This window comes from Pelmatolapia mariae, linkage group LG14 (genome assembly GCF_036321145.2).
Source record: "Pelmatolapia mariae isolate MD_Pm_ZW linkage group LG14, Pm_UMD_F_2, whole genome shotgun sequence".
NCBI lineage: Eukaryota > Metazoa > Chordata > Actinopteri > Cichliformes > Cichlidae > Pelmatolapia > Pelmatolapia mariae.
The window spans coordinates 27,004,061-27,029,931 of NC_086239.1; the positions used below are offsets into that span (position 1 = coordinate 27,004,061).

Below are 25,871 nucleotides of genomic sequence, written 5' to 3' on the forward strand. Positions count from 1 at the left end.
ATAGCAAAATATAAAATTAGTAGGCTACAATATGAGTAATTAACAGTTTCTGCTGGTAATAGTTTTACTTATTTAGCTAAGTAAAACTATTATTATTATTACTAATATTATTATTATTGTTATTATTATTGTTGTTATTATTATTATCACATATTGTCTGTTCACTGTAACTTTTTTACAGCATATATGCAGTGTAAAAGTCTCAAGCCAACACTCATTTAAAAAAACAAAAAAGAAAAAATAAATTGCCTCCAAGGAGCCAGATGTTCTAAGTTCTCCAGGCTTTATAAAGGGTTTAATAAAATATATTTTTTTTTATAATTTTATAAATTAATTTTGACCACATTTTTAGCTATTTAACACTAACCTATGACTTATTCAAGCATAAAAGAGGCACCTAAAGTCTAGGAGATTTATGGTGCAGAGTGCAAAGATGTCAGAATAAATGATGTTATTGTAAAAACCTATTTTTCTGTCCTATATACTGTATCTGTTTTAATATTGTTACTGCAGCCCAAAAACTCTTGAGACACTCCTCATACTAAGGATATCATATAAACATAGGCATGAAATTAATAGATATATGAGTGAATAAACAGGGAAAGTTGTCTTTTATGCTTCTGTTTTAGTTGTGCTTCTTACTTACTCGAAATGTTATCAGCTTATCGCTGTTTAGCCCTATAGGTCAGAATTAATGTTAATACCCTTTACTGACATCCAAACTAAACATGTTTGTTTACATTGCTGTGCAAACTAATCCTGCATTGGATGGTCACATATGCCATGTGAGGTAGCTGACTATACCATTAGCTGCAAAGTCTGCCAGTTTCCATGAGTCACATGTCATGTGTCAAGGCTTTGACAAATGCTGCTCATTGACCTTGCAGTGATGGCAGCATAATATGAGTAATAGTCCCATCTTGACATGAAGTCGCACTTACTGTAACATCAGATCCCTGCAGCTCTGTTGCCACGGGGACCTGTGATCACTGTGCAGGCTTGAAATCGCTCCAAACGAGTCAGCTGATACGCGGCTAATCTGTCACAATTAGGTTGGGGCCTTCACAGCTGTTTTTTTAGGCCCAGGGATTAAATAATGACAGCAGGACAGGTGCATATCACCCTTATCCACAACTGTTTTTCTTGGGTTTATTTTGATTTCTCACGCATAATGTTAACACGCTGGTCTTAAGCTTAAAAAGCATAGGCATATTTTATTTCTACTTTTGATTTCAATGTTTTTTTAAGACCTAGAGGGGCAGGATATATGTCAGCAGCTTCTTCTTCTTCTTCTGTATTTAGTGAAAACACAACAGATTTAGAAATTATTACATCTGCCTTGTAGTAGTGAAACAGGAGAGACAAAACAAAGCTCAGTCCAGCCTTTACCCAACCAAAACTGTGGGATTAGAGCAGTTTGGGAATAATTATTCTTAAAGATTTTTGCTCACACCTTTCCACTAAATCTACTTCTTTTGCCCTTTGTGACTGACTCAATGCTTTACACTCACTTTTTCAGGGGAGGGTTTCCAGTAAAAAACAAACACACCTACTGTCAGTCGCCGCCATGAATCAAAATCAGATCAGATGAAGGCGTGCTGCGATATGACGTCTAAGATTGGATTTCAGAGGATTTGCTGTGATAAGTCCAGCATGAAGCGTGTTTATTTTTCCACAGCCTATGTCTGCAACATAGTATTTTAAGATCAGATGTGCTAAGAGGAACAGATTGTGAGACTGATGCACATGCTCTCACTGCATGTGTGAGAAAATATGAAAACAAAAACTCATGTCCAGCATCAACAGACTAGTGTTGTTAGATTGCAGCAATGTAACATTTCTTTTCCTCCACTAAGTAATGGAAACCAGCCAATAATGGCCAGCCAATAATTATATTCTGTATTAACACTGCTATGATATGTTGAATACATTAAGTTTAGCATGATATAAAAAACAACAAAAATAAATAAAGTGATACTAACATAATACTTGCGATACTGATAGAAAGAATCCCATATTTAAGTTTAAAAGAGAAAACTAAGTTGCAAACGAACAAACTTTTTATTTTTAATAAATATAAATCCAGTTATAGTCTATTGTAATTGTGTACATATAGTAAGTCTGTTACTTCGTACTGTAGTAAGTTTATGTGTTTAGTTCCCTTGACGTTTTTTTTTTTTCCTGGCTCAGATCACATGAATATCTGATTGTGAAGAGTGTGTAACTGCAGTTGTTTTTTTCAGATGAGAGACACGGTACCCTCAGGCTGAGCAACCTCACTAAAAGCATGTCAGGGAAGTACATCTGTCGAGCCAGCAACACCGCCGGCTCCGACAGCTGCTCCATTAACCTGGAGGTTTTCACCTGTATGTACACAGCATGAACTCTGCTTTTATTCTCCTTCACCCCAGAGTATTTAAAAGTTTGTTTGGGAAATCACCACTACATCTTTGTTACGTTTCTCAGCTTCCAACGCAGGTGTGATTGCAGCAGCTACTCTGGGGTCAGTGGTGGGACTGGTGGCCATGGTGCTGTTTCTCATATTCATACTGAGGAGGAGAGGGGACACAGAGGAGGAGATGGCCAATGAAATCAAGTGAGTTTCACTGTCTGTAGAGTGGGCACTTTGTCACCTTAAATCCTCTATGCAGATATGTAGTTATGTTACATTCGATATGTTGAATTGCTTTAGATTGTATCGATGTGCCTAATAATCTGCACGCAAACTATGCATTTGTACTGTAGTATTTACAAAAATACAATATCTCAAGTACTGTTGATGTGTGTACTTGACTTCAGGTTTATTCTCCTCCCAAAGGGAGGAAGTATGCAGTCGGTTCTGTTCGTTTGTGTGTTTGTTAGCAGTCTGGCGTCCATAGTTTTCAGGATGTTGTCAAATTTTGTGTGATTGGCTGAAAACCGGGTAAAGGTCACGCCAGATGTTTAAATATCAATAAAAACTTTATTATTACCCGCAATTTTTTATTTATTGTGTCCAAACCTCACAACAACATCATGGGCCTTGGGGGAACATGAGTAGCTAGGTTGGCTAAGCATTTGACCTTGACTTTCACTGTTAGTGACCAAGGTCAAAGTTAACCTTAAAAAATTTCAAGAAATTTTAAGAAGTATAAGAAATGATAATCGTATGAAAGGACGCAGAGAGGATTGCACAACATGTTTTTTATTTTATGCCTCTACAACATCATAGTGACGCCATAGGTGGCTTATTATATTGTAATAAAAACATCAAACAAATTCCTGATGAGGTTAATATGTTATTCCCTCGTTTCAGGACACGTTGAATAGTAAAAGTATGTCCATTTTGTAAATTTTGGTCATTCCATGTAATCCAAAAGGAGGATTATCCTGGATTTGCTCATTGGTTAATCACTTATGATCAACAAGTTATTGGCCAATAAGCGTCCAGTTTCCCTTGTCCAGTTTAAAAACACCAAGTAAAGGTTAAAACGCTCATCTCAAGTCTTCAAACAGAACTTCACCATTGAGAGGCTTATATCACCGGAGCTAAGGCTTTATACAGTCTATGCGTACATCATGTATTTTTTGACAGCTGTCAGAAATGGGGAGTAGTGAGACGTAATTTCTGTGTCCAAAAAATGATGATGTTACAAATGGAAAGTAGAGTGTGTCGTCTCTGAGCACGACGTGACAGTTAAGTCCTCCTATTCATCCTAAAGAGGCCATTTGGAGTCGAAGAGGGTAGATCCTGGTTTTTCTCATTATTTTGGGTCCAGTAGTTTGGAGCAGAGCTTTAAACTGACTTTTGCTCAGTGTGAAATGTGCAATGTCGCACATCATCCAACCAGAACCCCTGCACTAAGATATGGTAAGCACCATAATGTGTGCCCTCCACCTCACAGTGTAATGTACCCACAAATTTTCCAAAAAAACTAACAAGCCTTCTGCTTCTAAGAATTTGTCCGTTCACAGTAATGCAAAGCAGTGATTCAGCAAGTATGTGTTATCTGTATTTTTATGCTATCCTAGTTTTTGTGCACTTTTTAACATTTAACCTTTGCAACTGATACTGCGTAAGTAGAGTATCGGTTACACTAAACACTTTTAAAATCAGTAGCTCACAAGCGCTTCATTGTTAGGAGATCATGTGAGTATAAAATACTGTCACTCAATGTTTTTTGTTGACAGTATTGCAGCTGCAGTGTCCGTTATCGTTTTACTTGAAGCAGTTCACTTCTGTTTTGTTTTCTGTCTCCTTTTTAATGATTTTTCTTTCACCCTCTTTCCTTGCTTTTTACCGCAGGGAGGACGCTCAGGCACCAAAGCGAGTGTCATGGGCAAAGAGCAACACAGGCTCAGATGGTATGTCCAAGAATGGCACCTTATCCTCCATAGCCACCAGCCCTCAACCACGAGACCCCCATCAGCCCAACTTCCACTATCCGTACTCCCCGATATCAGCTTCAGACGCGAGCTCAGTGATCAACGCCTACCAGCTGCGCCCTGGAGAAGCCAATACCTTACAAGGGCTTCCTGGCTACAACATCGGAGGCACGCCTTCGCGTAAACACAGGCGGCCTCCGAGTGCAAACGGGGCTCCTTCGCAGGTTCTCAGGAGCCCTGCGGTCACCAACCCCAAAAGAACTGAGGGGGCGCAGCCTCAGACGGCACCTCCACTCACTGTGTCCCCACAAGTTAGTTCCTCCACTCTGACACGCGTGGGAGCTGTTGCTGTCATGGTGCCTGCTCAAAGCCAGGCTGGATCACTGGTGTAACGGCGTGGGAAGCAAAGGACAGAGAGCGAATCCCTCGCAGTGCAGCGCCCTTTCTCGGTGAAGGCCTGATAGGTTGAAAGAGAAGAAAACACACGTGCTTCATTGGAACAAACTCTTCCTTCGGTTTGTTGACGAACCAGTGCAGCGTTCTTCATTTCAGTTTTCTTTTAAATGCTGCATTCAGGCTCATTAAAGAGAAATATATTTTTATTTCCATGCTTAGAAAGAAAAGAAGTGTTGATTTTACGTAGCAGCATACAGTGATATTGTAAACCGTAGAAAGCAGAATGGTTTACTCGTGATTGTTGTGCAATGCTTTGGCTACATTTCTATGATTTCTACAACTTCATTGTAAAGAGATTTTTCTAATTTCATTTTTATGTTATTTTACCTGGATGTGTAAGGTTCACTTTTCTCAGGCTAACTGCACTCGTTCAGAGCAAAAACACACAATTCAGACACTGAAAATAGTTTCTAGAGTTTCACATTTCTGGCCCACATTCATGTTCACATCAGGAAACAGTTTCAGTGTGGGTTGAAGACTGATAAGGACTCAAAACTTGATGATTTTGCTTGCTATGGTAGCTGGAATGTAACCAAAGTAGTGAGTATAAGTGTTAAAGGCGATGGTTTCTGACTATTTTGTTTAAAATTGTTGGGTATAATAAGATGACGTATGGCAGAGCCAGTAGTGGAGACCGCTCAAGAAAGCGCCCATCCTCGATATCTGACCAATGTTTTCTGCTTGTTTGTTTTCATGATTTCAATTACACTGAACTCTGGAGATAACGTTGCAATGATGTTCTGATGTTGAAATGCTACATGTAGCACTTTTAATGCAGTTCTGACTGTTGATGGAATTTTGTTTTTCAATAAAATGTTCTGCAGTATTTGACTAAATATTGATTGATCAGTTCCATATTTAATGCAAACAATAACCTAAAGGTGCTAAACTGCAAATGAAGTCCAATTTAAGAAAGCTTTATTTGGAGTGTAACATTTCATTATATAACCTTCACAGCACCTGTGACATATTTCTGTAATTCTGCAAAAAGCAAAGAAAAGGATGAAATACAGTAAAATTGCAATAATCATGAAAATACATAAGGATTGAAAGACCACTTTAGGGACAGTGATGCTGGGATTTTATGAACTGCTACTTTTTCTTATTACTTTTTCCTCTGTCATCTCTCCGTCGCTGGTGGATGAGTTTAATTAACTGGGGTAAACCCTTCAAAGCAACAGACGGAGTGCCGGCAGGGTGGAGCAGTTGGAGACGAGTGTCAAGGGTGATTTGTGACAGAAGGATTGAAAAAACTACACTGAAGTTGGTTGTGCTAACTTACATTACATCTGATGTGGTGTCCACTTTCAAACATGGGGTCCAGGAGCCCGTTCTAAAGGGCTTATTTATGACAATGATGATGATTTGCGAGGGTTATTAGATGGAGAGTGGATGGATGAACATACATTCAAGTGAGGAAACATTCATTTACACTTCATGGTAATCAGTTAAAAATTCAAGCAGTCTTCTTAACTTAGACATTCTCAGTCTGCTGATAAGGAGGTAAAAGACCTACCAGGCCAAAAGGGTGGAGTTATATTGACTCAAGGTTGTGTCTAATAGATTAACAGATAACAGGATATGACGTATGATGATGTAGTGAAATTGGAAAAAGTTTAGAACTTGCGATTTTGACAAGGATAGCAGCAAGAGTGGAATGGAAGGTTAATAAGAAGGTAGTAAGAGAGTTGCTCTGATTTATGGTTTGGAGATGATGTCAAAACTGGAGGTGGAAGAGTTCAAGATGTTAAGATTTTCATTGGGAATAACCAGGAGGGGCAGGATTAGAAATGAGTTCATCAGAGGAACAGCTCAGGTTGAGCGAACTGGAGACAAAGTTAGAGAGGCAAAGGAGAAATGTACAAAAGATGTTGAAGACGAAGCTACAATCCAGAGGAAGATGATCACAGAGAAGATTTATGGATGTAGCGAGGGAGGACATGCAGGGTGTGTGTGTGACAGAGGAGCAAGATGGGGACAGGGTAGGATGGAGGCATATGAACCACTGTGGCGACTCCTAAAAGGAAAAGCTGAAAGAAGATATTTGTTCAATACGGCTAACAAATGATAACAACACTTACCACTTTCTTTTTGTACTTCAAACATTACAAGAACTGAATGAAGACTGACGCCCCAAAAAAGTGTCATTCAGGGTGTTCGAGTATTTTTAAGAAAGTTGGATCATTTTATTTGGAGTGTAACATTTCATTATATAACCTCCAACACACCAACCACATAATTCTGGAGACTAAAGAGGACAAAACAGGGTGAAATACGGTAACAATGCACCAGGGCTGATCGACTTCTTGTTAAAACAAAAGTTGGTGAACTACTTTTAATACAGAAACCAAATCTCTTCTCATTATGTAAATTCCACACGAATGGCTTCACACAAGCTAAAAATTATTGATAAAAAAATAAAAATAAAATGCTTTTTTTTAATATATGTTGTTTTTCTTACTGCTACTGGACCTTTAGCCAGATCAAAGAGAAAATGATAAAAAGCTAAAAAAAAGACTCATTCATACAAGCATTATGAGATCTTTTCAGACATCACTAGTAGTAATCAGTTCTACTCTGTGCTGATATAAAAATTTAGTCTATTTGAGATCATGAGATGAATCCTGATGTTAGAATAAGTGTGATTGGATTTCTATTGCACATGAATCTGTGTATCTGCTGTTTGAAGTCAGTGCAGCTTTTACTCAGACAGTCAACACTGTAGCTAAAAATTAAATAAAAGATCCAACATTATTTATTTAAAAACATTTCTAGCTAACTGACTAGTTTATCCCAAAATTCTCAATGGGTTTTGAGCACCTTTGTAAAAGAAACTATGATGTGCAGGGCAGTACCAGTCATACTGTAACAAACCAGATATGAAGACCATAACAATATGGTCAGTTTAAATCCAGAGGACGAGCTTTATCACAACTCCGACAGCAGATTTCGGGAAATGATCATCCTCATCACTTCATTGGTTCCTTTAAGGGAAACAAAAGCAGGAAACAGCTGGTGAAAAACAGCATCACAGTCGCCTTCCATGAAACCAAATGAGCCACACTAAAATATGACAAAAGACAAACAAAAAGGCTAAAGAGAGAAAAAAAAACTCACCTTCTAGGATCTGGTGGACTCTGATGTCCCGGACAAACTGCTGCACTGCGTAGTCTTTAAGGTAACCGTACCCACCGTGCATCTGAAGAGCCTGGTTGCAGATCTGTTGAATACAAGCAGGCAAAAACATAAAAGATCATTTAATTTAGTTAATTTCATGCTTTTTAACCAAATACTGTTAATCTTCCTTAGCACTGCTCACATTAAAGCACTCGTCTGTGGCAAAGAGCTTGGCCATGGAGCAGATGGCAACAGCATCGGGGCGGTCCTCCTGCAACGCCTGCGCTGCTTCACGTATCAAAAGGCGAGACGCAACCAACTTGGTGGCCATTTCTGCCAGTTTGAACTGAAGAAACTACCATATGAAAAGAGAGGAGGGGGGGGTGAATAAAGGTGTCAGGACTAGTATTCGGTTTCACTGAGTTTTCACTAAATAAACTGAAAACAGGGGGAACCTGCTTACCTGGTTGTTTGAGAGTGTTTCTCCAAACTGCTTGCGCACTAACAGGTGATCCCTCGCCAGCTGCACAGAAGCATGCGCCGCCCCAAGAGAACAGGAAGCTGGCGGCAGAGTGTTTAGAGGAAAAGTGGGTAAGTTGTTTGTGTCAGGCGCCACAGCGCGCGTGCACAAAAAGGATCCAGGCGCAGACCCAGCGGTAACAGAAAAGACACTTTATTATACTAACGAAAGGCGACCCGGGGGAAACTTAGAGAGCAAAACGAGGAACTAATAACCCGGGGAAACAATGACACAAGGAAGCCGGAATCGGGACCGCGGGAGGGATAGAGCGAGACCGTGGGAGCTCGGAAGGGAGGTGCGGCAGCCCGTGAGCAGGGAGTCCGTGGAGATGGTGAAAGGGCCAGATGATGCACTGGGTGAGCCAGTTGAGCAGGAGGACAGGCAGGTGGCAGACGCCGAACGCCGGATTGAAACCACTGTGAGGTGATTACGGACTGGCGTGGAGCATCCGTCAGCGCCAGGTAAAGAAGCTCTGCAGGTAATCACCGCGATGGAGAGCAGGTGTGTCGGTGATGGCCCAGTCCGGGGGTGTGGCTACCCAAGCAGCACGCATTCCACAGACCCAGGACCACGGACTATGACAGCTTGGCTTTGTTTTAAACGCCTTCATGTCAATGCCAAACACTGTGTGACCACAAATACTGATGGTTTGAGCTGAGTTATTACTGAGCAAACCACTGCTACTGGTCATAACCAAGGGCATGCTCATTTATAAAAGAAGAGTGTGTTAATCCAAATCTACTGAAACCATTCGTCATGCCTTAACTAACTCAAGGTTTCTTTAAAAGCACGCTGCACGCAATTTATGCACAAATCTGTTTCCCCCGAAGCTCGTTGAAGCCCAGTTATGATGCTGATTACATACTGCTACTTCTAGCTTTAAAAAAATATAGATTTACATTGGATTGTAAGCATAAAAGACACACAGTTTTGGGATGCTTGGCTACTTGAGTGGTGTTTTCCTCCTTACCAATATTAATCCTGCCTCCATTCAGGCCTTTCATGGCGATGTTGAAGCCCTGTCCTTCCTCACCGAGCTGGTTCACCACTGGAACCGCACAGTCCTCAAATATCACGGCCCTGGTCGGCTGAGAGTTCCAGCCCACCTGGAGGACAGATTGTTTTTAACAGCTGATTGGCTCAATTCTGCCATCTAGTGGTTGAACACCAAAGTGGCGCAACTGTGAAGTTGTACCTTTTTTTCTTTTTTGCCAAAACTGAGGCCGGGGGTTCCCTTCTCCACCACCAGACATGAGATACCTTTAGGTCCTTTACCTCCAGTTCTGCACATCACGACGTAGATATCTGTGTCTCCTCCTCCACTGATGAAGGCCTAAAAAGTGCCGAAGAAATTAGAGGAGCTTGCATTTCTACAGACCTTAAATGACATGAGCGTACAGACAGGTCTGAGTTACCTTTGAGCCATTCAAGACGTAATGATCGCCTTTCCGCTGAGCAGAGGTCAGAAGAGAAGCGGCATCGCTGCCACTGCCTAAAACAAAGATCGCAGGTTGAACTTTAACTAAAGTACTCACATGTGTGGAAGAACAACATACATGTGAAACGAATTTCTCACATAGACAGCTGTGAATAATTTTACACAAAGAACTCTGCTGTCTTTTCGCATGCAGACTCACCTGGTTCAGTGAGACAATAGGAGGCAAACTTTTCCATAGAACAGAGATCAGGACAAAACTTTTCCCTTTGCTCCTTATTGCCGTAGCTGTCTATCATCCAGGCACACATGCTGCAAAGATAAGGAGGACAGAGGAGAGGAAATTTGACAGAGGAGGAGAATTTGACATGAACAACATGAAAGCATGGATCCATCCTGCCTTGTATCAAAAGTTCAGCCTGCTGAAGTACCAATTATTCAAATGCTAAAGTGAACCTGAGTATTGTTACCGACCACGTTCATCCCTTTATGGCCACAGTGTACCCATCTTCCTGTATGTATAATCCAGACAAACTGACACCTGCTGTAAATATGGTGCCTTTTATAAATGCTCCCAACCAAAATAATCTTATTATGCATACTTGTGGATGCTGACGTAGGCTGTGGTGCTCACACATCCCGTGGACAAAGCCTCAAAGATGATCGACGTGTCCAGCCGAGAAAGGCCAGATCCTCCGACATCTGGCTGAACATAAATCCCACCGAATCCCAGCTGGGCCGCTTTACGCATCGTTTCCACTGGAAAGATTTCCTGAGTAGAGAAGAAACATCTAAACATTAGCACACCCTGCCTACTGCTGTTACTAGTTACTTACTGCCTAATACTTATTTTTATTTTGTTGTTTTCTCCTGATCAGGACTTTGGATTGATACAAAAGATTGCCTTTATATGAGCAAACATTGGTTTTGAACCCCTTACATCTGTTGCTTTCATGTTTGATTAATAACAGTGTTTTAAGCCTCCTAGCTCATACCTTTTGGTCCCACTCCGCCATGTGTGGGGCCATTTCATTGGCTGCAAAGTCAAAGGCCACTTTTTGAAACTCCTTCTGTTCATCTGTGAGTCCGTGGGAAGCTGCAGACAAAGAGTGGAGGATATTAAATACAGAGACTGCTCTGTGTGCTTTTAACCATTACATACTGTACATATTTCATGTCTTCACAGTCTGGCTCAGGTCACGTTTAACCCAGGCTAAGAATTCCCTCATAAGTGTCTACAACATATTGATAAACAGAGATTAATTTAGAGTATATAAATAGTCACCTTTTTTACTCACTATGTATTTATAAACCTATATTAATCTCTGGCTCTCTTCCACAGTCTTTGTCCTGCCTTTGTCCCTCAACCCCAGCCAGCTGTGGCAGATGGACGCCCCTCTCTGAGTCTGGTTCTACTGGAGGTTTCGTCCTCCTTCCAGTTTTTCCTTCCTAGTGCTGCCAAAGCGCTTGCTCACAGGAGGTCATATGAGTGCTGGGTTTTTTCTGTTTTCTTTGTATTATTGTAGGATCTTTACCTTACAATACAAAGTGCCTTGAGGCAAATGTCAATAATATTATATAGTATCATATAGTATTATATCCTGTTTTACCTAACACATTAAAACATAACAGCCACGATGATTTAAATAACATCTAGGTGTCGAATAAAAGAGAGGGGCGGTGCTAAGGAGAGGCGTGCAGCTTTCTCTGCCTTCCGACTGGAGCTGAGATCTAACAAACCAACCAATGACAGTTGGCTGCGATAAATAAGTAAATAAAAGCGCTGAATATGTGTAGCATAAGCTTTTTTGTTTTTCTTTTTTAATCTTAATCAGCAGTCGTGTTTGTTTGCTACAAACCTGTGTGACTACTTAACATGTCAGCTGACAAAGTTACCTGTGCAGGTCACATGTTGTCGCTTGTTCATTTCATTGCTTCAGGTCCAATGAGGTAAATGAAATCACAGAAGAAAATCTGGTGTCTGATTACTGTGCAATGTTACATACACTCATCCTGGGCATGAATGTTAGGGGAATTTCAGCCTTTTAATCATTTCTTTTTCCGGGGGTAGAATATTGTACTTAGAGCTACTTGTATTACTTAAAGCTAGTAGATCTCGTTTTCTGGTACTTACGGTCGATGCATGCGGCTATTCCTCTTCTCTGTGAGTTTCCGCTTAATGTTACACGGTTTTTACAGATTCTGGAGCCCAGCCGAGCTATTCTCGATAGAGCTCCTACAGCAGCCATGTTTACCTCTACAGTGGTGAGTCACTCGGCACCGGGGGCTGCTGGTCATTGTAGTTTGTTGTAGCAGCACTTTCGACTTGTATTACGCGTTTAAAGGCGCCATATTGAAACGGGGTTCGTTTCGATTTAAAAAAATGTTGGAAGTAAACATTTTAAACATTTATACATGTTTAGAAATTTTACTTTGATTTGTTTAATCACATGAAGTGATTAATTTATGCTAGATAACAAAAGTGAGTATTGATATTATGCTTATGAACATTTGAACTAACACGGTATTTATTTGCTGTTATTTCTTCAGATGTATGACATGACCAGTTTGATTATTACACTACAGTGTACAGTGACAGTGTCCACAACGTTATTTTTTATTGTATATCTTTTTAAATACTGATATTTAAAAATGTGAAATGTAAATCATGGATGCTTGTGTCTGCCACTGATTTATTTTTTTCTTTTGTTAACGTATTCACTTATTTTGCCATCTGTAAGTGAATATTTCAGGTTCACATCTCGGAATTTCAACTTGAAAAGTTAATATTTTGTCTTAATAACTCAATAAAATCTCAAGTTAATCTGATTTTTTTTTTTTTTTACAATTTACGCTCTGCCTAGCAAAACTTATTTTGGAAACAAGCTTCCATAAAATTGTGACGCTTGCATAAATGAATAAACAAATACCTTACTTGCTGGCTTTATTACTGCTTTTGTTTACAGAAGACTATATTGCTGCTGTCTACATATTCAGTCTTGTAATAATGTGCTCTCACTTGTACTGCAGTGTATGTAGACTTTGTAGAAATTAATTTAGATATATATTGTTATGTAAAGAACTGCACAAATGTATATAGCTTTGAGAATCCTTTTAACCTTTATACATCAATACCAACAATTCTGTAGGCTTTAACACATAACATAACACTTTGTAACCTCATATTTACTTTCTTTATCACATATTCTCAGCTATTTATTTTATTTTGGATTTACTTTAGTCATTTCCACGTGTATCCTGTACACATTGAAAACTTACAATAAATTTGACTTTGACTTAACTTACGCCTTGTTTATTTGTAGGTTATAATAATAATAAAAGGCCTGAAAATAGTCACGTGTTCCCCGTACCAATATGGCGGCAGTGTTTCTACAGCGGACATACGGCAGTGGCTGGGGAATAAATCAAGTGCACCTATACTGTTTTTAGGTCACGTGTTGCAGGTTTTTCCGGGATTGATGGCTGGAGCTGTGCTGAGCTGAAGGTACGACTCCATGACTGATTATTACCGAGTTTATCTCCAGACAGTGCGTTACGTCTTGTTTACACGCATTCCTGTTGCTTCTGTGTTTCTGCTGCTTGTTAGTGTCTAAGCAGTTTACACATTAAATACGAGCACTTATTCAGAAAACATTTAATATAACCAGCATTAATATTGTTAACCAGTGCAGTGTATGTTTTTCTTTAGTTACAGCAAGCACTTGAGTCACACAAAATACAATTTGTGGTTGTGTTACTTAAGCTGAGGTGTTTTTAACGTTCAGTCTGCCACTATTGATGTAAACTGTGGTTATTAAAAATGTATATTAGTAACACTTCTCAAATTAAAGCTTCCTACATGAAGAAAAGTAATTTAACAACCTTAAGATAAGCAGGGTTCATTGCAAGACTGCTGTGCTGACCAACCTTAGTTGCAGCTGGATGCAACTATATAAAGCAAAGTTTATGTGATCTTGGACTCATTTTGAATGATTTTTAGGAATTACATGAAGAGACAAGACACTGGACCAACCTCATGTTCACCAGCCTTTTAACAGCACTTTGTATGAACTTTAGAAAAGTATAAATGGATATAAATATAAGGGATGGAAATCATTAGTGGATAAAAGGAAAAAAAATGCTGATTGTCTGAGATCTTAGTGGGAGAGCTACCAGAGTACAAATTATACCTCAAACTTCTTGTTGTCTTTTTGCCCTCACAAGCTTTACAGAAACAAATCATCCAACCCTGTTGTGGATCTTTACAGAGTCAAAGAGATGCCACCAAAGAAAAAGGCCAGAGTCAGTAAAAGGAATGCAGGTTCAGGTAGGTAAATTAAATCACAGAAGAAAATCCCCTGTCTGATATTTGAAGGTTAGTACACTCATCCTGGGCATGAATCTCATAGTAATTTCAGGATTTCTAATGATTTTCCAGGGTAGAATATTGTATAGCTACATCTTTAATTAATTAACCCAACTATTGGGTGCACAAGTGTGAATTTATTTTGAATTTAGTCTCAATTTTATATAATGACTCAGGTGCATTCAAACACCCCCACTAATATTTGGTTGACTGTCCTTTAGCAAGCTGCACCTCAACCACACACTTTGGGTAGGCATCAGCAAACTTCATGCATAATTCTGGCTGCATGTTTGACCACTCTTTTTTGCAGAATTGGTAAGGCTCATTCAAATAGTCCAAAAATGTTCAATAGGGTTTAGGTTGGGGCTTTGGGAAGGCCATCCCAGAAGCTTAATGTTAACCTGCTTTATCCATTACAAAACCAGCTTTCACATGTGTTTGGCATCATTGTCTGATTGAAACACTCAATTGTGTCCAGGTTGATTTGAGGTGAAGTTGAACAGTTTGGACATAGTTCTCCTCCTTCATTATTCCATCTACTTTGTGCCCATGATGCTACCACCACCATGCTTGACAGTTAGTCCATGGCACTGTAAAACTAACTTCACTGTAGACCAGGGGTCCCCAATCCCAGTCCACGAGGGCCGGTGTCCCTGCAGGTTTTAGATGTGTCCTTGATCCATCACAGCTGATTTAAATGGATAAATTACCTTCTCAACATGCCTTGAAGTTCTCCAGAGGCCTGGTAATGAGCTAATCATTTGATTCAGGTGTGTTGACCCAGGGTGAGATCTAAAACCTGCAGGGACACCGGCCCTCATGGACTGGGATTGGGGACCCCTGCTGTAGACAGTTTTGCTGTTGTTCCATCAGTTTCCGCTTCACGTTAGGCTTGAACCTTGGTGGTCCTTTAGTTGTTCCTGAACATCTGAACCAATTTCTGCTCATGTGAGGGTGACAGTTTGGGTCTTCTTCTAGAACCCAGGAAAGTTGTGTTTGCACTGATTATTTCGGAATCTGCACTTCTTTAGAAATGGCCCTAAGAGACCTTCCCAACTTGTGTTAATCTACAATTTTATTTATTAGATGTTCACTGAGTTCCTTGGATTTTTCCATTGTTCTGAGTATTGGTCAATCCAATGGGTGCTGCCAAAGAAATTCACTAACAACATTGCAGAACCTCCAGTGCCGCTTATTATTATTAATGAAGCACTTGTTTTTGTTTTTTAAAGTCATTACAGATTTATGCTGTACAATCACTTCACCCTGGAAAAAGAACGGTTCAAAGAAATCATTAAAAACCCCAAATTATGGTGACATTCAGCCCCTCGAAGAGTGCGTGTAAACTCATTCAGAGTTTTACCTAAAGAGTGCTTCCAAACCACAGGCAAAGATGATGACAGGGAGCCAGTGTCCCCAGCTTTGAAGAAGAGGAAAGCTGCAACTTCTGGTGGAAAAACTGACGAGAGCTCGGCGTCTTCTGGTTCTCCACAGTACAGTCGCTGGCTGATGAAGTCTGAGCCCGAGAGCCGCTTTGAGAATGGCATCGACGTAAAGGTATGGAGCAGCACCAGCTTTATCAGCACATTTTAAAGTGTGAGCTGGTCTCACTTGTCTGATGCTTTCTGTTCATTCTGCAGTTTGGCATCGAGGACCTGAAGGCTCTGCCTGATCAGACCAGCTGCTGGGATGGCGTTCGCAATTATCAGGTAGAGCCGCAGCACCGAGTCCTGCAAAAAGAAGATGTTTATCTGAAATAAGGGAGCAATGCGCTGCTACTCCTGAAAAGGCGTTTCTGTCTCTGTTCACTGCACCACTGTGCAAATTATTTTTGAATTTGCTATGCTTATCTTCTGCAGGCACGTAATTTCATGAGGCAGATGAAAGAGGGACAGCAGGCTTTCTTTTACCACAGCAACTGCAAGGAGCCGGGGATAGCAGGAATCATGAAAGTGAGTCGCTCTTCTATATTTAGGTAAAGCTCGAGACGGGCCTGATGTTCAGCTTCATTTCCTCTTTCTAGGTTGTGAAGGAAGCTTATGTGGACCACACTCAGTTTGACAGGAAAGATGTGCATTATGATGCAACCAGCAAACCAGACGACCCCAAGTGGAGCATGGTAAGCTGAACGCATTAAGCGCAGTTAATGATAAGACTCAAGCGTGAAGGCTGAGCTCGTTCCCTTCTCTCTCAGGTAGACGTCCAGTATCAAAGGATGATGAAGCGTTTTCTTCCTCTGTCGGAGCTTAAAAAGCACCACCTGCAGCATCGCGCTAAGGGGGGGCCCCTCAAGGACATGGCGCTTTTTACAAGGGCTAGGCTCTCTGTGCAGCCTCTCACCACCGGTATGACAGAAGTGGAAAGAAAAAAAGTAAATAAATAAACAAATAAAAAGAGAAATAGCTGTGAACACTGTTTCTTTCTCTGCAGAGGAGTTTGACTTCATCTTGAGTCTGGAGGACAAAGAGCCACTGTAAGGATTTACTTCACAATGCAGCAAAATCATCACAAGTACCGTTGCTTCACTTTAACTGTTAAAGTCTATTAAAGATATTAAATGTTTTTATTAGACATCATAGTCCAGATTAAATCTGTGAAAACGCAAACATGTGGTAATGACTTGAGTTTCTAGGAACTGGATGGAAAGCAGTGCCTCTTTTATAAAGTATAAACAGAAGCAGCATTAATTATGGCTGGCCTTTGCTCTCAGAGTAGCGTCAAGCATCATTTTATTGACGTTATTTAACTCATAATTTATAAATGGCAGCATATTTTACGACTCCTGATACCCTTTCAACGCTCGTTTTATCACATGGGAATAACTTGATATTGTGTGCTCGACTGCTGCCCGGTGATGATGGAGTGAGTGGGAAAATAAAACCTGCAAACAGCCAATGTGCCATGGCCTTCTAGGTATTTGCTTAATTGCAAAAAAAAAACAAAACAACAACATGCAAAAGGCTCTTGGTAAATTTTCCTTTTTGTAGACTGTGGGGGACCCGCATTAAATGAATTTAATGTGCTGAATGCTGAAAAGTACCTTATATAAACTCTGATGAGATGCTGGTTTGGAAGTATTAATGCTGTTGCTGTCAGATCCGTGCTATTTTCAGTGACTTAGGTAAGGTCCAGCTTCACAGGTTCTTATTAGAAGTGTCAAGTATTGATTAGAATGTGCTGACGTTGTTTTTAACAGCACAAGCACTGTTTTAAGTGTGAACGATCCTCATCAATAAACTGAGACCAGTTTATGCAGATTATTGCTGTAAATGAGAGCTAGGTGTCCACCTGTGACTGAGCAGTTTGCAGTTAGAGTCGACAGTTTCTAAGCCCAAAGGCAGTTCCTCAGGTTAGGAGTGAGACCCCCTTTAACTGTAAATTTGCTCACATCAGCAAAGCTGTCAATTTAGTTCTGATATGACTTCTTGAGAGGAACACTCTCTGTCTTGTGGGTCCACAGAGCTCATAGAAACTACACCTTCCAGAGGTTCACAAGACAATGACCTTGAGTGTGAGATCAGCCAAATTTAAATCAGACAAGGCTTTTGATTTTCAGGCCCAGCTGCTGCCCGATGCCACAACAACAACTCCTTTATTACATCTGTATGTCACAATCAGTCAGATGGTGTAGCACCATTTATCTCCTAACTGACATCACTGTTATTTAAATAGTTTTTAACTATTTCCAATTGATTTACTTGAATAATTGTGTATGCTGAAGCAAAATAGCTACTTTGAACAGCAATGGCTGAAAAAGCCCAGCCTGCTTTGGAACCCGAGTCCTCAGGCACACTGTGTGTTTCCACTGATGAAGTGTGCCCCAGGGCTCGGGTCACAAAGCTTCAGAGCGCTAATGACTGAATCAGTGTGTTGATATCTTCTGTGGTTTTTTCCACAGTCATAGTTTTGTGAAACATTTTCTCCTTCGCTCTGGTTGTCACATTAGGATAACCTCACCTCTAAGTTTTAAGCCTCGTCTTTAGTTGAGACCTTTCCCTTTACGTGTTTAAATTACACCTCAAAGCACATGCATGCATGTCCTCTTTCACCTGATGTTACTGTTGTTAAGATAAAACTTATCATTTTGACACAGATCTCCTAAGAACCCACCAGAACATAGAAGCCTGTTATAAAACAGATAAAACCGATATACAGACAATGTCTCTTGTGGAAATTTCCTTATAATGAATATGTGGTCCAGCAGAAGTTGCTGTGGCTTGCTAGCACCGTTGCCTCAGAAGGTCCTGAGTTCGCCTTCAACATCTAGCCAGGGCTTCTGTATGTGGAGTTTGTATGTTTTCCCCATGTTTGCATAAGGTCTCTGGTTTAACCTAACCCTAACCCTTGTTTTAAAGACATGCATTTGGTAGGGTTAGGTTAAGTGGTCATTCTAAATTGCCCTGCGTCAGACTGGTGACCTGTCCGGGGTATACCCTGACTCTATCCCAACTATCATAGGGCAAGATCCAGCCCTGATGAGGAAAAGTGGAAGAGAATGGATGGAAGGACATTTTCCTATGATAAATTAAAAAAAAAAAATCCACTAATTTTGCAACTCATGAGAACTTAAAAAAAAAATCAAACTGTACAGTCATGATGTCATGTGAAAAACTTAAGTATATCGCATCATTCAGTAGCTTGTAAAACCACCTTCAGCAGCAATAAACTGATCATTGTCTGCATCCCTTTATCAGTCTCTCACATTGTGGAGGGATTTTGGCTCACTCTTCTTTACAGCATTGCTTCAGTTTTAGGTTTGCAGGCAGTCGTTTATGCACAGCTGTTAGAGAGGTTAAGGTCTGGAATTTGATGGGCCACTGCAGCATCTTGATTTTTTTTCTCCCCCCCTCAGTCATTCTGTTGCAGATCTGCTGACCTGCTCACTACTCTATAGAAGTTGAATGTTAAATAAATAAAAATACATTAATTAATGAATGCTCAGGTTCATCAAGTCAACACATTCATTCATTTTCACAACAAAACCGCAGAGAATTTAATTCATTTGGCATCAATTTATTAGACTTTTGGGAACAAGGAGTAATCGAGTAGCATTTTGCAAAAGATAGTTCTACTGTAACTTTCTCTGGTTAAAAGACTAAAATTATGTTAGAGGCAGGAGGATTCAATTAGCTTGATACACGTAGGCACAACTTTTAAGTCTCTAATAAAGAGGATACAGAAGACTTCATACTATCAGACCTCAAGACAAACACTTTGACATCCTTTCCTAACACCACTGGAATGCTGAGGTAAAGCTTATGGACATGAAACGTCATTTTGTAGCACTGTGTACTAGATAGTCTGTGTACACGAGCTGGAAACAGGATAACAGGTTTAACTGGCCTTATTTACAGGTTTAAAAACAAACGTGTGGATTAATACTTTAGCTCTCTCACTCAAACAGCAGCGAGAGATTAGAGTTTCCACTTCCATCCTTTTTTGTGCAAACACACAAACACAGAAAAATGTGTTCAGCAAGGTAAAGCAGTGCAAAGTTATCTTGGATTTCTTGACCTTAGAACAATGTTAGGAATGCATTCATTAAACGTGGAATGTCGGAGATGCACTTCATGAGCATTCGTTTGAAATAATTATGAGATTAGAAATCAATTGATCCCAAAAGTGTTAGAATGTAACAAACAGAAGGCTTAAAAATTCAATTTCACATGGTTTTACCCAGCGAACAATGAGACATGGGTTTACTTTGATTCCCAAAAAGAACCCGCCCCCCCCAAAAAAAAATGCATTAATGAGGAAGGATAGGACCAGCAGCCTGAAGCCCATTTGAATGCCTCATGCAAACTGTTTCATAGTTCACACAGTTTTACCGTATGTCGGTCTCCCTTCTTACTTTACCAGAAGCAGCAGCTACAAGTAAAGCAGCTGCCTCTCCAGATGTTGTACAGTTCACATGTACCCCCCACCACCCCAGTGCAGACCCTTTGTGAGTCCCGTGAGAGGCTCTACCCGCTCTCCTCTTTTGCAGCCTGTTCCAGTGCGCTCTCTGAAGCGGCTGATCCTTCGAACCTCTGAGAGGCGATGGCAGCCTGGTGAGACATGCTTTTCCTCACCACGTCCCCTTTTCTCCACAGTGTGATTTCCTGGAGGGGAGAGAAATCAAAGACAAATGTAAGGTGATGACATGAAGAACACCTCAGCCCATGACCTGTAAATGAAAGAAAAGGTACCAAACTGAGCACAGAGTTTTCCTAGCTCTCAAATGTGACTGATAAATGATTTTAGCCTTTTAGAACAGAACCAGTCAGTGGGACATCAACCAATAAAAGTACCACTACTTCTTATTTGCTGTCAGACTTGTTTTCTAGTGCAACATTTTCACTATCTAACACAGAAAAAACCAGAGCTCCACAATAGCACATAAGGTACTGTGTTTAAGAATTGCTATTGATAAGATTTTACTGATGGTGTTCAGTTTCGAGGTTTCAAGCAGATTCTTTATTGATTACTGATCGATTTTCACCTACACAGGGTTTTTTTTTTTTTAGTGCCAGTGCAGCAGGTCTATTATCTCTTCAGCTCCACTGCCATGAAAAAAAAAAGAAAAAAAAAAGACATAAATAAAACATGCCAGCACTAAATAAAAGGCGCTGATAAGCTGGGGGGCATAAGCTTTGGATGGAGTACAATTCAGAACAGAACCAGTTGGAACCTGCTCTCAGTTCCCACCTCTGATTATTCAGTAGCGCTAGCTGTAACTACAGTCAGAATCGCTACACACTCACAGCTCTATCATAGCCCGTACCCCCACATTTAGAAAGCAAACAACAGGAGGATGTTCACCAGCTTTCTTAGTGAAACAGGGTTCAGCTACCATTACATCCTGGCTGTAGGCACGCTTCAGTTATTACAGTTACGGCTGTGACACAACAGGATGTAGCCCTGATTGACTACATGCAGGCGGCTTTGTGTGTCTACTGTGGTAGTTGGAGGCTGAGCATCCTCTTGAAGCCACACTGTCCTTTCACTCTGACACAATCGAACTACAGAGGCAGTCAAAATCAGAACCACATCCAGCCACAGCTGCACTAATGTCAGCCAGGCAGAGCAGCTGCAGCTGTGCCCACATCCACCAGCTGGATACTGTTTGAGAGCTGCCCTTCACAATGACTAATAAGCACTAAAAATCACATTCACATGGATGTTTTTAAACTAGTGAAATAGAAGATTCAGAAAAATGTAAAAACGCTGTGTGATGTTTTGCTTCCAGTCGTACCTGCTGTTTGAAGTAACGTCTCTCCTCCTCGTCAATCAAAACCAGGTTCAGGTAGTAGCGCACCGAGAACTTCTTGTTGATGTCTCGCATGGTGGGGGTCAGATCATATCCAGCCAGAAATAATCGGATGGGGATGGACTCTCCTGAAATGTTAAACACACTCTCAGAGGCTGAGCAGTGTTTGCATTGTGTGACTTGTTGAAACTGTGAATAACTTTTGTTTACCTCTGACCGGCGCTCCATCCATGATCTCGTACTTGGCAATAGTGTCATTTTCGTGGTAAACGCTGGGGCCTGTGCCTGTTGTCTCACGTTTGATGATGTCAATCTCCATGTGTTTAATCTTAATTCTCACCAGCAGGAAATAGATTTTTCCCACAATTACATCTTTCAGATGGTACCTGGGAAAAAAGAAAAAAGCACAGGCAACAACTGCAAATGAGGTCTACAGTTTAGTCACTAACAAGCACAATGTTCAGTACATGCTTTTCATTTAAACTGATAATAAATCAATCATTGTTTCAGTCACTGGTTCAGTTTCTAAATAAATAAATAAATCTTTCACTTAAAAAGAGATGGTTTTGCTGATACTGTATAAAACTATTTCACTCTTAAACACAGCATAACAAAGTCACAGGGAAAAAAGTGAATGATAGTGGTTTGCTGCAGCACAGCAAGCCTTACTTGGATTTGTTATACTCAAACTCGATGTGGAGGCAGTCCTCAATTCCAACTTCCATTTTAATGGAGGAGTTGAGCTCAGGATAGGTGCTCAGTGTGTGGACCACAATGTCCATCTCTTTAGTGATGTCATTTAGTCTTCTTATCACCGTGGCACGAAGAAAATATCTGAAAATAAAGCATATACGCAATGAAAAAAGTGCCATTTCCTCCTTAGTAGAAAATCACAACTACACACTAATTGACCATAATGTCAAATCTACCTGCCTATCCTATCGTTTACTGTTGCACCTCATGACAAAGACACAACCAGATGTCTGGTTGCAACACTGAAATGCATAAGTGCGCTTCCGGCTATGATGCTGTCACATTCATCTGTAGGAACCTTTGGTGGTTGACAGGTCAATCTGACTAGTCTGACAGCTTCCAGTCAAGTTTAAAGCGTTTTCTGTTCATTCACTTAACAGAGTGCAACCCTATTACCCATTCACCTTGGACACGTTTTGATAGGTACTTATCACTGCATACAAAGAATACCCCGAAAGATCTGCCGCTGTCTTCAAGCATTCACAGTCTAGCCCTTGTCAAACATTTGCAACACATATTAAGTCATCACAGTTCACTTTTCACCCCTCGATTGTTGACACTGTAATGATTTAACGTTACTCACTTCCACCGTCACTGGTCTGAGCAGCGTGCATGTACTGCAAGTCAAATGTGGGCAACATCAAGCTTCAAAACTGCTCAGTTTAAGTGCAACCACATGACACGCAGGTTAACAAGTAACGCGCTCACTGTACTGCTGACAAAACGACAGTGAATGATCAAACTTACCTTAGCTTGACATTCTGGCCTGTGTAGGACTCGTAAGGTTTCTCAACATGAGTGAACTCAAAGTCAAAGGTCTGGGACTGAGTTATTTCACCAGGTCTTGCGAGATCTTTCACCAGGGAAACAAATTCATGATGGTTTCCTCTGTCATAATACAACTCTAGAAAAAGAGGAAAGACAGTATTTAAAAACCAAACAAAAAACTATACTGTGCACGATTTTGGATACAACTGAGCTATTGGACTCGTAATTGATTTTAGTGGCCAGAAAGACATACCATGTGAGTTTTACTCTAACATGTGAATTTCACTTCTTAAAATCTATTTATGTGTCCAAGTTTTCACACAGCCCTTTCACAAATGTAACACTCAAGCAGAGATTGCCTGTGTTGCTTGCAATTTCACTGCTGGAACTTTTAAAAGTCCAGCTGCAGCAGATTAAGGACACTAGAGTGCAGCTTACAGGTGATCTGAAACAGGTCTACACAAGTGTTATATGTGGCCCCCTGTGTTTCCTTTCATGTCTAATATAAAGTTGAAAACTGAAGCATCTGTTTGTGTCACTGTTGAGGGATGCCTCCATGTTTCTTCAGCCCACAGTGTATCACTCGCTGCTATTTTCACATACCTATTTGTCCCACAAATTCAATTTTGATGCCGTGGTGCTCCAGCCTCTTCCCGGGGTTCTTCAGCGTCACATTCACCTTTCCACTGACAGTCTCGCCGTCGTAGAAAAGAAAATATTTGTCTTTCTTCCCATCTTCAGTTTTGTGCTCAACCTTCTTCCTCGTTTCGGCGTCATTCAGGACAACATCGATTTCTGCGCTTTGACCAAAACTAAAGAAACTCATTATAATGCTGCGTCCGCGCTAACTCTTTATCGTATCTAAGTGCGAGTTAGCTGACTTGTTAGCACGCTGCACCGAACCTGCTAACGTTTCAAAGTAGAAAACAAGCGCACGCTAAGGCCTGCCGGGTTCGCGAGCTTGGCTGCTTCTCGTAGCACGAATTACACCGACTGACATTAAAAAGTCTCAAGATATGTCACAGAAACCTCCACACGAGCTACATGTCAAGCAAACTAGCGCATCGATGCTAAAACACACAGTATCGTGATTAGCCGTTTTCTTTTTTTCTGCTCTCCGTTGCTGAGCCTGGATCTCACCGATAAACAGCCCGCAGCAGCGACGGATGGGTCTGCTGTTCACACAGAGCTCGCCGCGTAAATGTATCTTACATGTTTGTTTTCTGTGGAGAAAACGACGAACGCTGTCAAACGACCAGGACGTAACACCAGCTTTCTCTACCTGCGTTAGCTGAACTACTTCCGGGTGGCGTTTTTTCACAGTAAAAGCGGAAAGAAAGGCGCGGAAGTCGCTAGGCACTAAAAGCGATTATGCTTGAACTACAGCGTGTTTAAGACCTGCAAGTGTTAAAAGGAAAAGAAATATAAATAAATTGCATTACAATACTACACTCATACAAACAATATAAACATTTATAAGCACTTTCAAACCATTAGCAAAAATTATGAAAATACTTAAATTATCAAAAGTAAATAATAATAATTATTATTATTAATAATAATAATAAATTATTTTTATTATTATTATTGTTATTATTATTATTATTGTTGTTGTTATTGTTATTGTTATTGTTATTGTTGTTGTTATTATTATGTACAGAGTATGTAGTATGTATGAATGCTATTATATTTACACTGGCACTGGCAGCAAAATGTGAACACAACTCCAACACAGCTGTCATCTTTCGCACACAGCAACTCACAATTGAACACACGGGTTTGTAATGATGTGATCAGACCTTTTGAGCGAAACTACGCAAGAGTTCTACGTCATCAGTATGTGCGACCTACACACACTTTCAGCAGCGACCATCGACTGTAGAAAACATCTTTTATACAGTCATTGGCAGCGACGCTTAGAATTCTATGCCCATAGACTTACTATTACGTTATATTGTAATGTACATAAATGGAATGTGTATACTGTAAATACACTATTTCATAACTCCGTCTTTCTGTATCACTTATAGTACACTACTATAGAGGATTTGAATTGGATTTCATGAAAAGGACCCATGAATATATTTTCATAGATGAAGCAGGGTTCATTCTGGCAAAAAGGAGGCAGAGAGGCAGGAACATCATAATTGGTCAACATGCCATTGCGGAAGTCCCTGGCCAGCGTGGTGGCAAAGTAACTGGGGGGCTCTCCACTATCATGCAAACCTGGGGCCATATAACACTGCACATCTCCTTACATTTCTGGGTCGTCTACAGGATATTATGGTTGTACGTGAACAGCTGGATCAGCAAGCAGTGAATCCTGTATATGTCATTGTTAGGGACAAAGTGAACTTTCACTGTGCTGTCCTGATACACGGTCCTGATACTGGTTCATGAACAACCAGCGCTTTATAAACGTTTCCCTTCCACCTTACAGCCCCATCCTGAATCCAACAGAAGAGTTTTTCTCTGCGTGGAGGTAGAAGATCTATGACCGGCAGTCCTACACCAGGGAAACTTTATTGGAGGCAACAGAACACACCTGTGATGGCACAACTGTGGAGTCTTGTCAGTGCTGGCTTCTGCACACAAGACAGTTTTTCTCATGTTGCCTGGCAAGGGAGAATATTGCCTGTGATGTGGATGAAGTCCTCTGGACAGGCCCCACACAAAGACATGATGATGTGGAATGAATCTGTGAATTACAGAAATGTGCTTTTAATTTAGTTTTATTTTTAATTAATTCATTTTTGTTATCTACATTCAGCACTTCATATCATTCTAATTATGGTCATTTGTTAAATACACTTAAATATTTCCTGTTAACTATATGCCCTGG

General features: G+C 40.5%; 4 protein-coding genes across 10 annotated transcripts in view; 2 read left to right on the plus strand and 2 right to left on the minus strand.

Annotated features, from left to right (window-relative positions):
• esamb (endothelial cell adhesion molecule b) overlaps positions 1 to 5,646 on the plus strand; it is a 57,655-nt gene extending 52,009 nt beyond the window's left edge. Inside the window, exons 6-8 of one of the 3 annotated variants that reach the window (XM_063493248.1) lie at positions 2,244 to 2,366; positions 2,467 to 2,596; positions 4,286 to 5,646. In XM_063493248.1, coding sequence (XP_063349318.1) covers positions 2,244 to 2,366; positions 2,467 to 2,596; positions 4,286 to 4,757 — 725 coding nt within the window. In that variant the 3' untranslated portion in view covers positions 4,758 to 5,646. The remainder of the gene's footprint in view (positions 1 to 2,243; positions 2,367 to 2,466; positions 2,597 to 4,285) is intronic. The other 2 variants (XM_063493249.1, XM_063493250.1) reach the window with 2 other exon arrangements.
• Positions 5,647 to 5,754: 108 nt separating this feature from the next.
• On the minus strand, positions 5,755 to 12,156 carry acad8 (acyl-CoA dehydrogenase family, member 8). Of its 2 annotated transcripts, XM_063492327.1 has the most exons (12): positions 12,028 to 12,137; positions 11,790 to 11,827; positions 10,889 to 10,989; positions 10,496 to 10,665; positions 10,096 to 10,205; positions 9,874 to 9,950; positions 9,654 to 9,791; positions 9,429 to 9,564; positions 8,402 to 8,499; positions 8,141 to 8,293; positions 7,939 to 8,041; positions 5,755 to 7,805 (listed from the first exon to the last, which is right to left on the minus strand). In XM_063492327.1, the coding sequence occupies exons 1-12, from the start codon at positions 12,036 to 12,038 to the stop codon at positions 7,750 to 7,752; spliced, it is 1,191 nt and encodes a 396-aa protein (XP_063348397.1). In that variant the 5' UTR covers positions 12,039 to 12,137; the 3' UTR covers positions 5,755 to 7,749. The 2 variants fall into 2 exon arrangements, with proteins under 2 accessions (XP_063348397.1, XP_063348396.1); XM_063492326.1 differs by lacking the exon at positions 11,790 to 11,827 and having other exon boundaries at positions 12,028 to 12,156.
• Positions 12,157 to 13,278: 1,122 nt separating this feature from the next.
• On the plus strand, positions 13,279 to 20,549 carry thyn1 (thymocyte nuclear protein 1). 3 transcript variants are annotated; one of them, XM_063492332.1, is made up of 9 exons: positions 13,279 to 13,398; positions 14,118 to 14,220; positions 15,647 to 15,816; positions 15,900 to 15,968; positions 16,119 to 16,211; positions 16,283 to 16,378; positions 16,454 to 16,604; positions 16,690 to 16,732; positions 20,352 to 20,549. In XM_063492332.1, exons 2-9 carry the CDS (start codon positions 14,172 to 14,174, stop codon positions 20,395 to 20,397), a joined length of 717 nt encoding a protein of 238 aa, XP_063348402.1. In that variant the 5' UTR covers positions 13,279 to 13,398; positions 14,118 to 14,171; the 3' UTR covers positions 20,398 to 20,549. The 3 variants fall into 3 exon arrangements, with proteins under 3 accessions (XP_063348402.1, XP_063348401.1, XP_063348403.1); XM_063492331.1 differs by having other exon boundaries at positions 13,280 to 13,398; positions 14,162 to 14,220; XM_063492333.1 differs by lacking the exon at positions 20,352 to 20,549 and having other exon boundaries at positions 13,282 to 13,398; positions 14,162 to 14,220; positions 16,690 to 17,158.
• On the minus strand, positions 19,243 to 24,326 carry vps26b (VPS26, retromer complex component B). 2 transcript variants are annotated; one of them, XM_063492328.1, is made up of 6 exons: positions 23,633 to 24,326; positions 23,009 to 23,165; positions 22,178 to 22,342; positions 21,719 to 21,894; positions 21,494 to 21,636; positions 19,243 to 20,360 (listed from the first exon to the last, which is right to left on the minus strand). In XM_063492328.1, exons 1-6 carry the CDS (start codon positions 23,853 to 23,855, stop codon positions 20,223 to 20,225), a joined length of 1,002 nt encoding a protein of 333 aa, XP_063348398.1. In that variant the 5' UTR covers positions 23,856 to 24,326; the 3' UTR covers positions 19,243 to 20,222. The 2 variants fall into 2 exon arrangements, with proteins under 2 accessions (XP_063348398.1, XP_063348400.1); XM_063492330.1 differs by having other exon boundaries at positions 19,243 to 20,362; positions 21,453 to 21,636.
• Between the last annotated feature and the right edge of the window lie 1,545 nt (positions 24,327 to 25,871).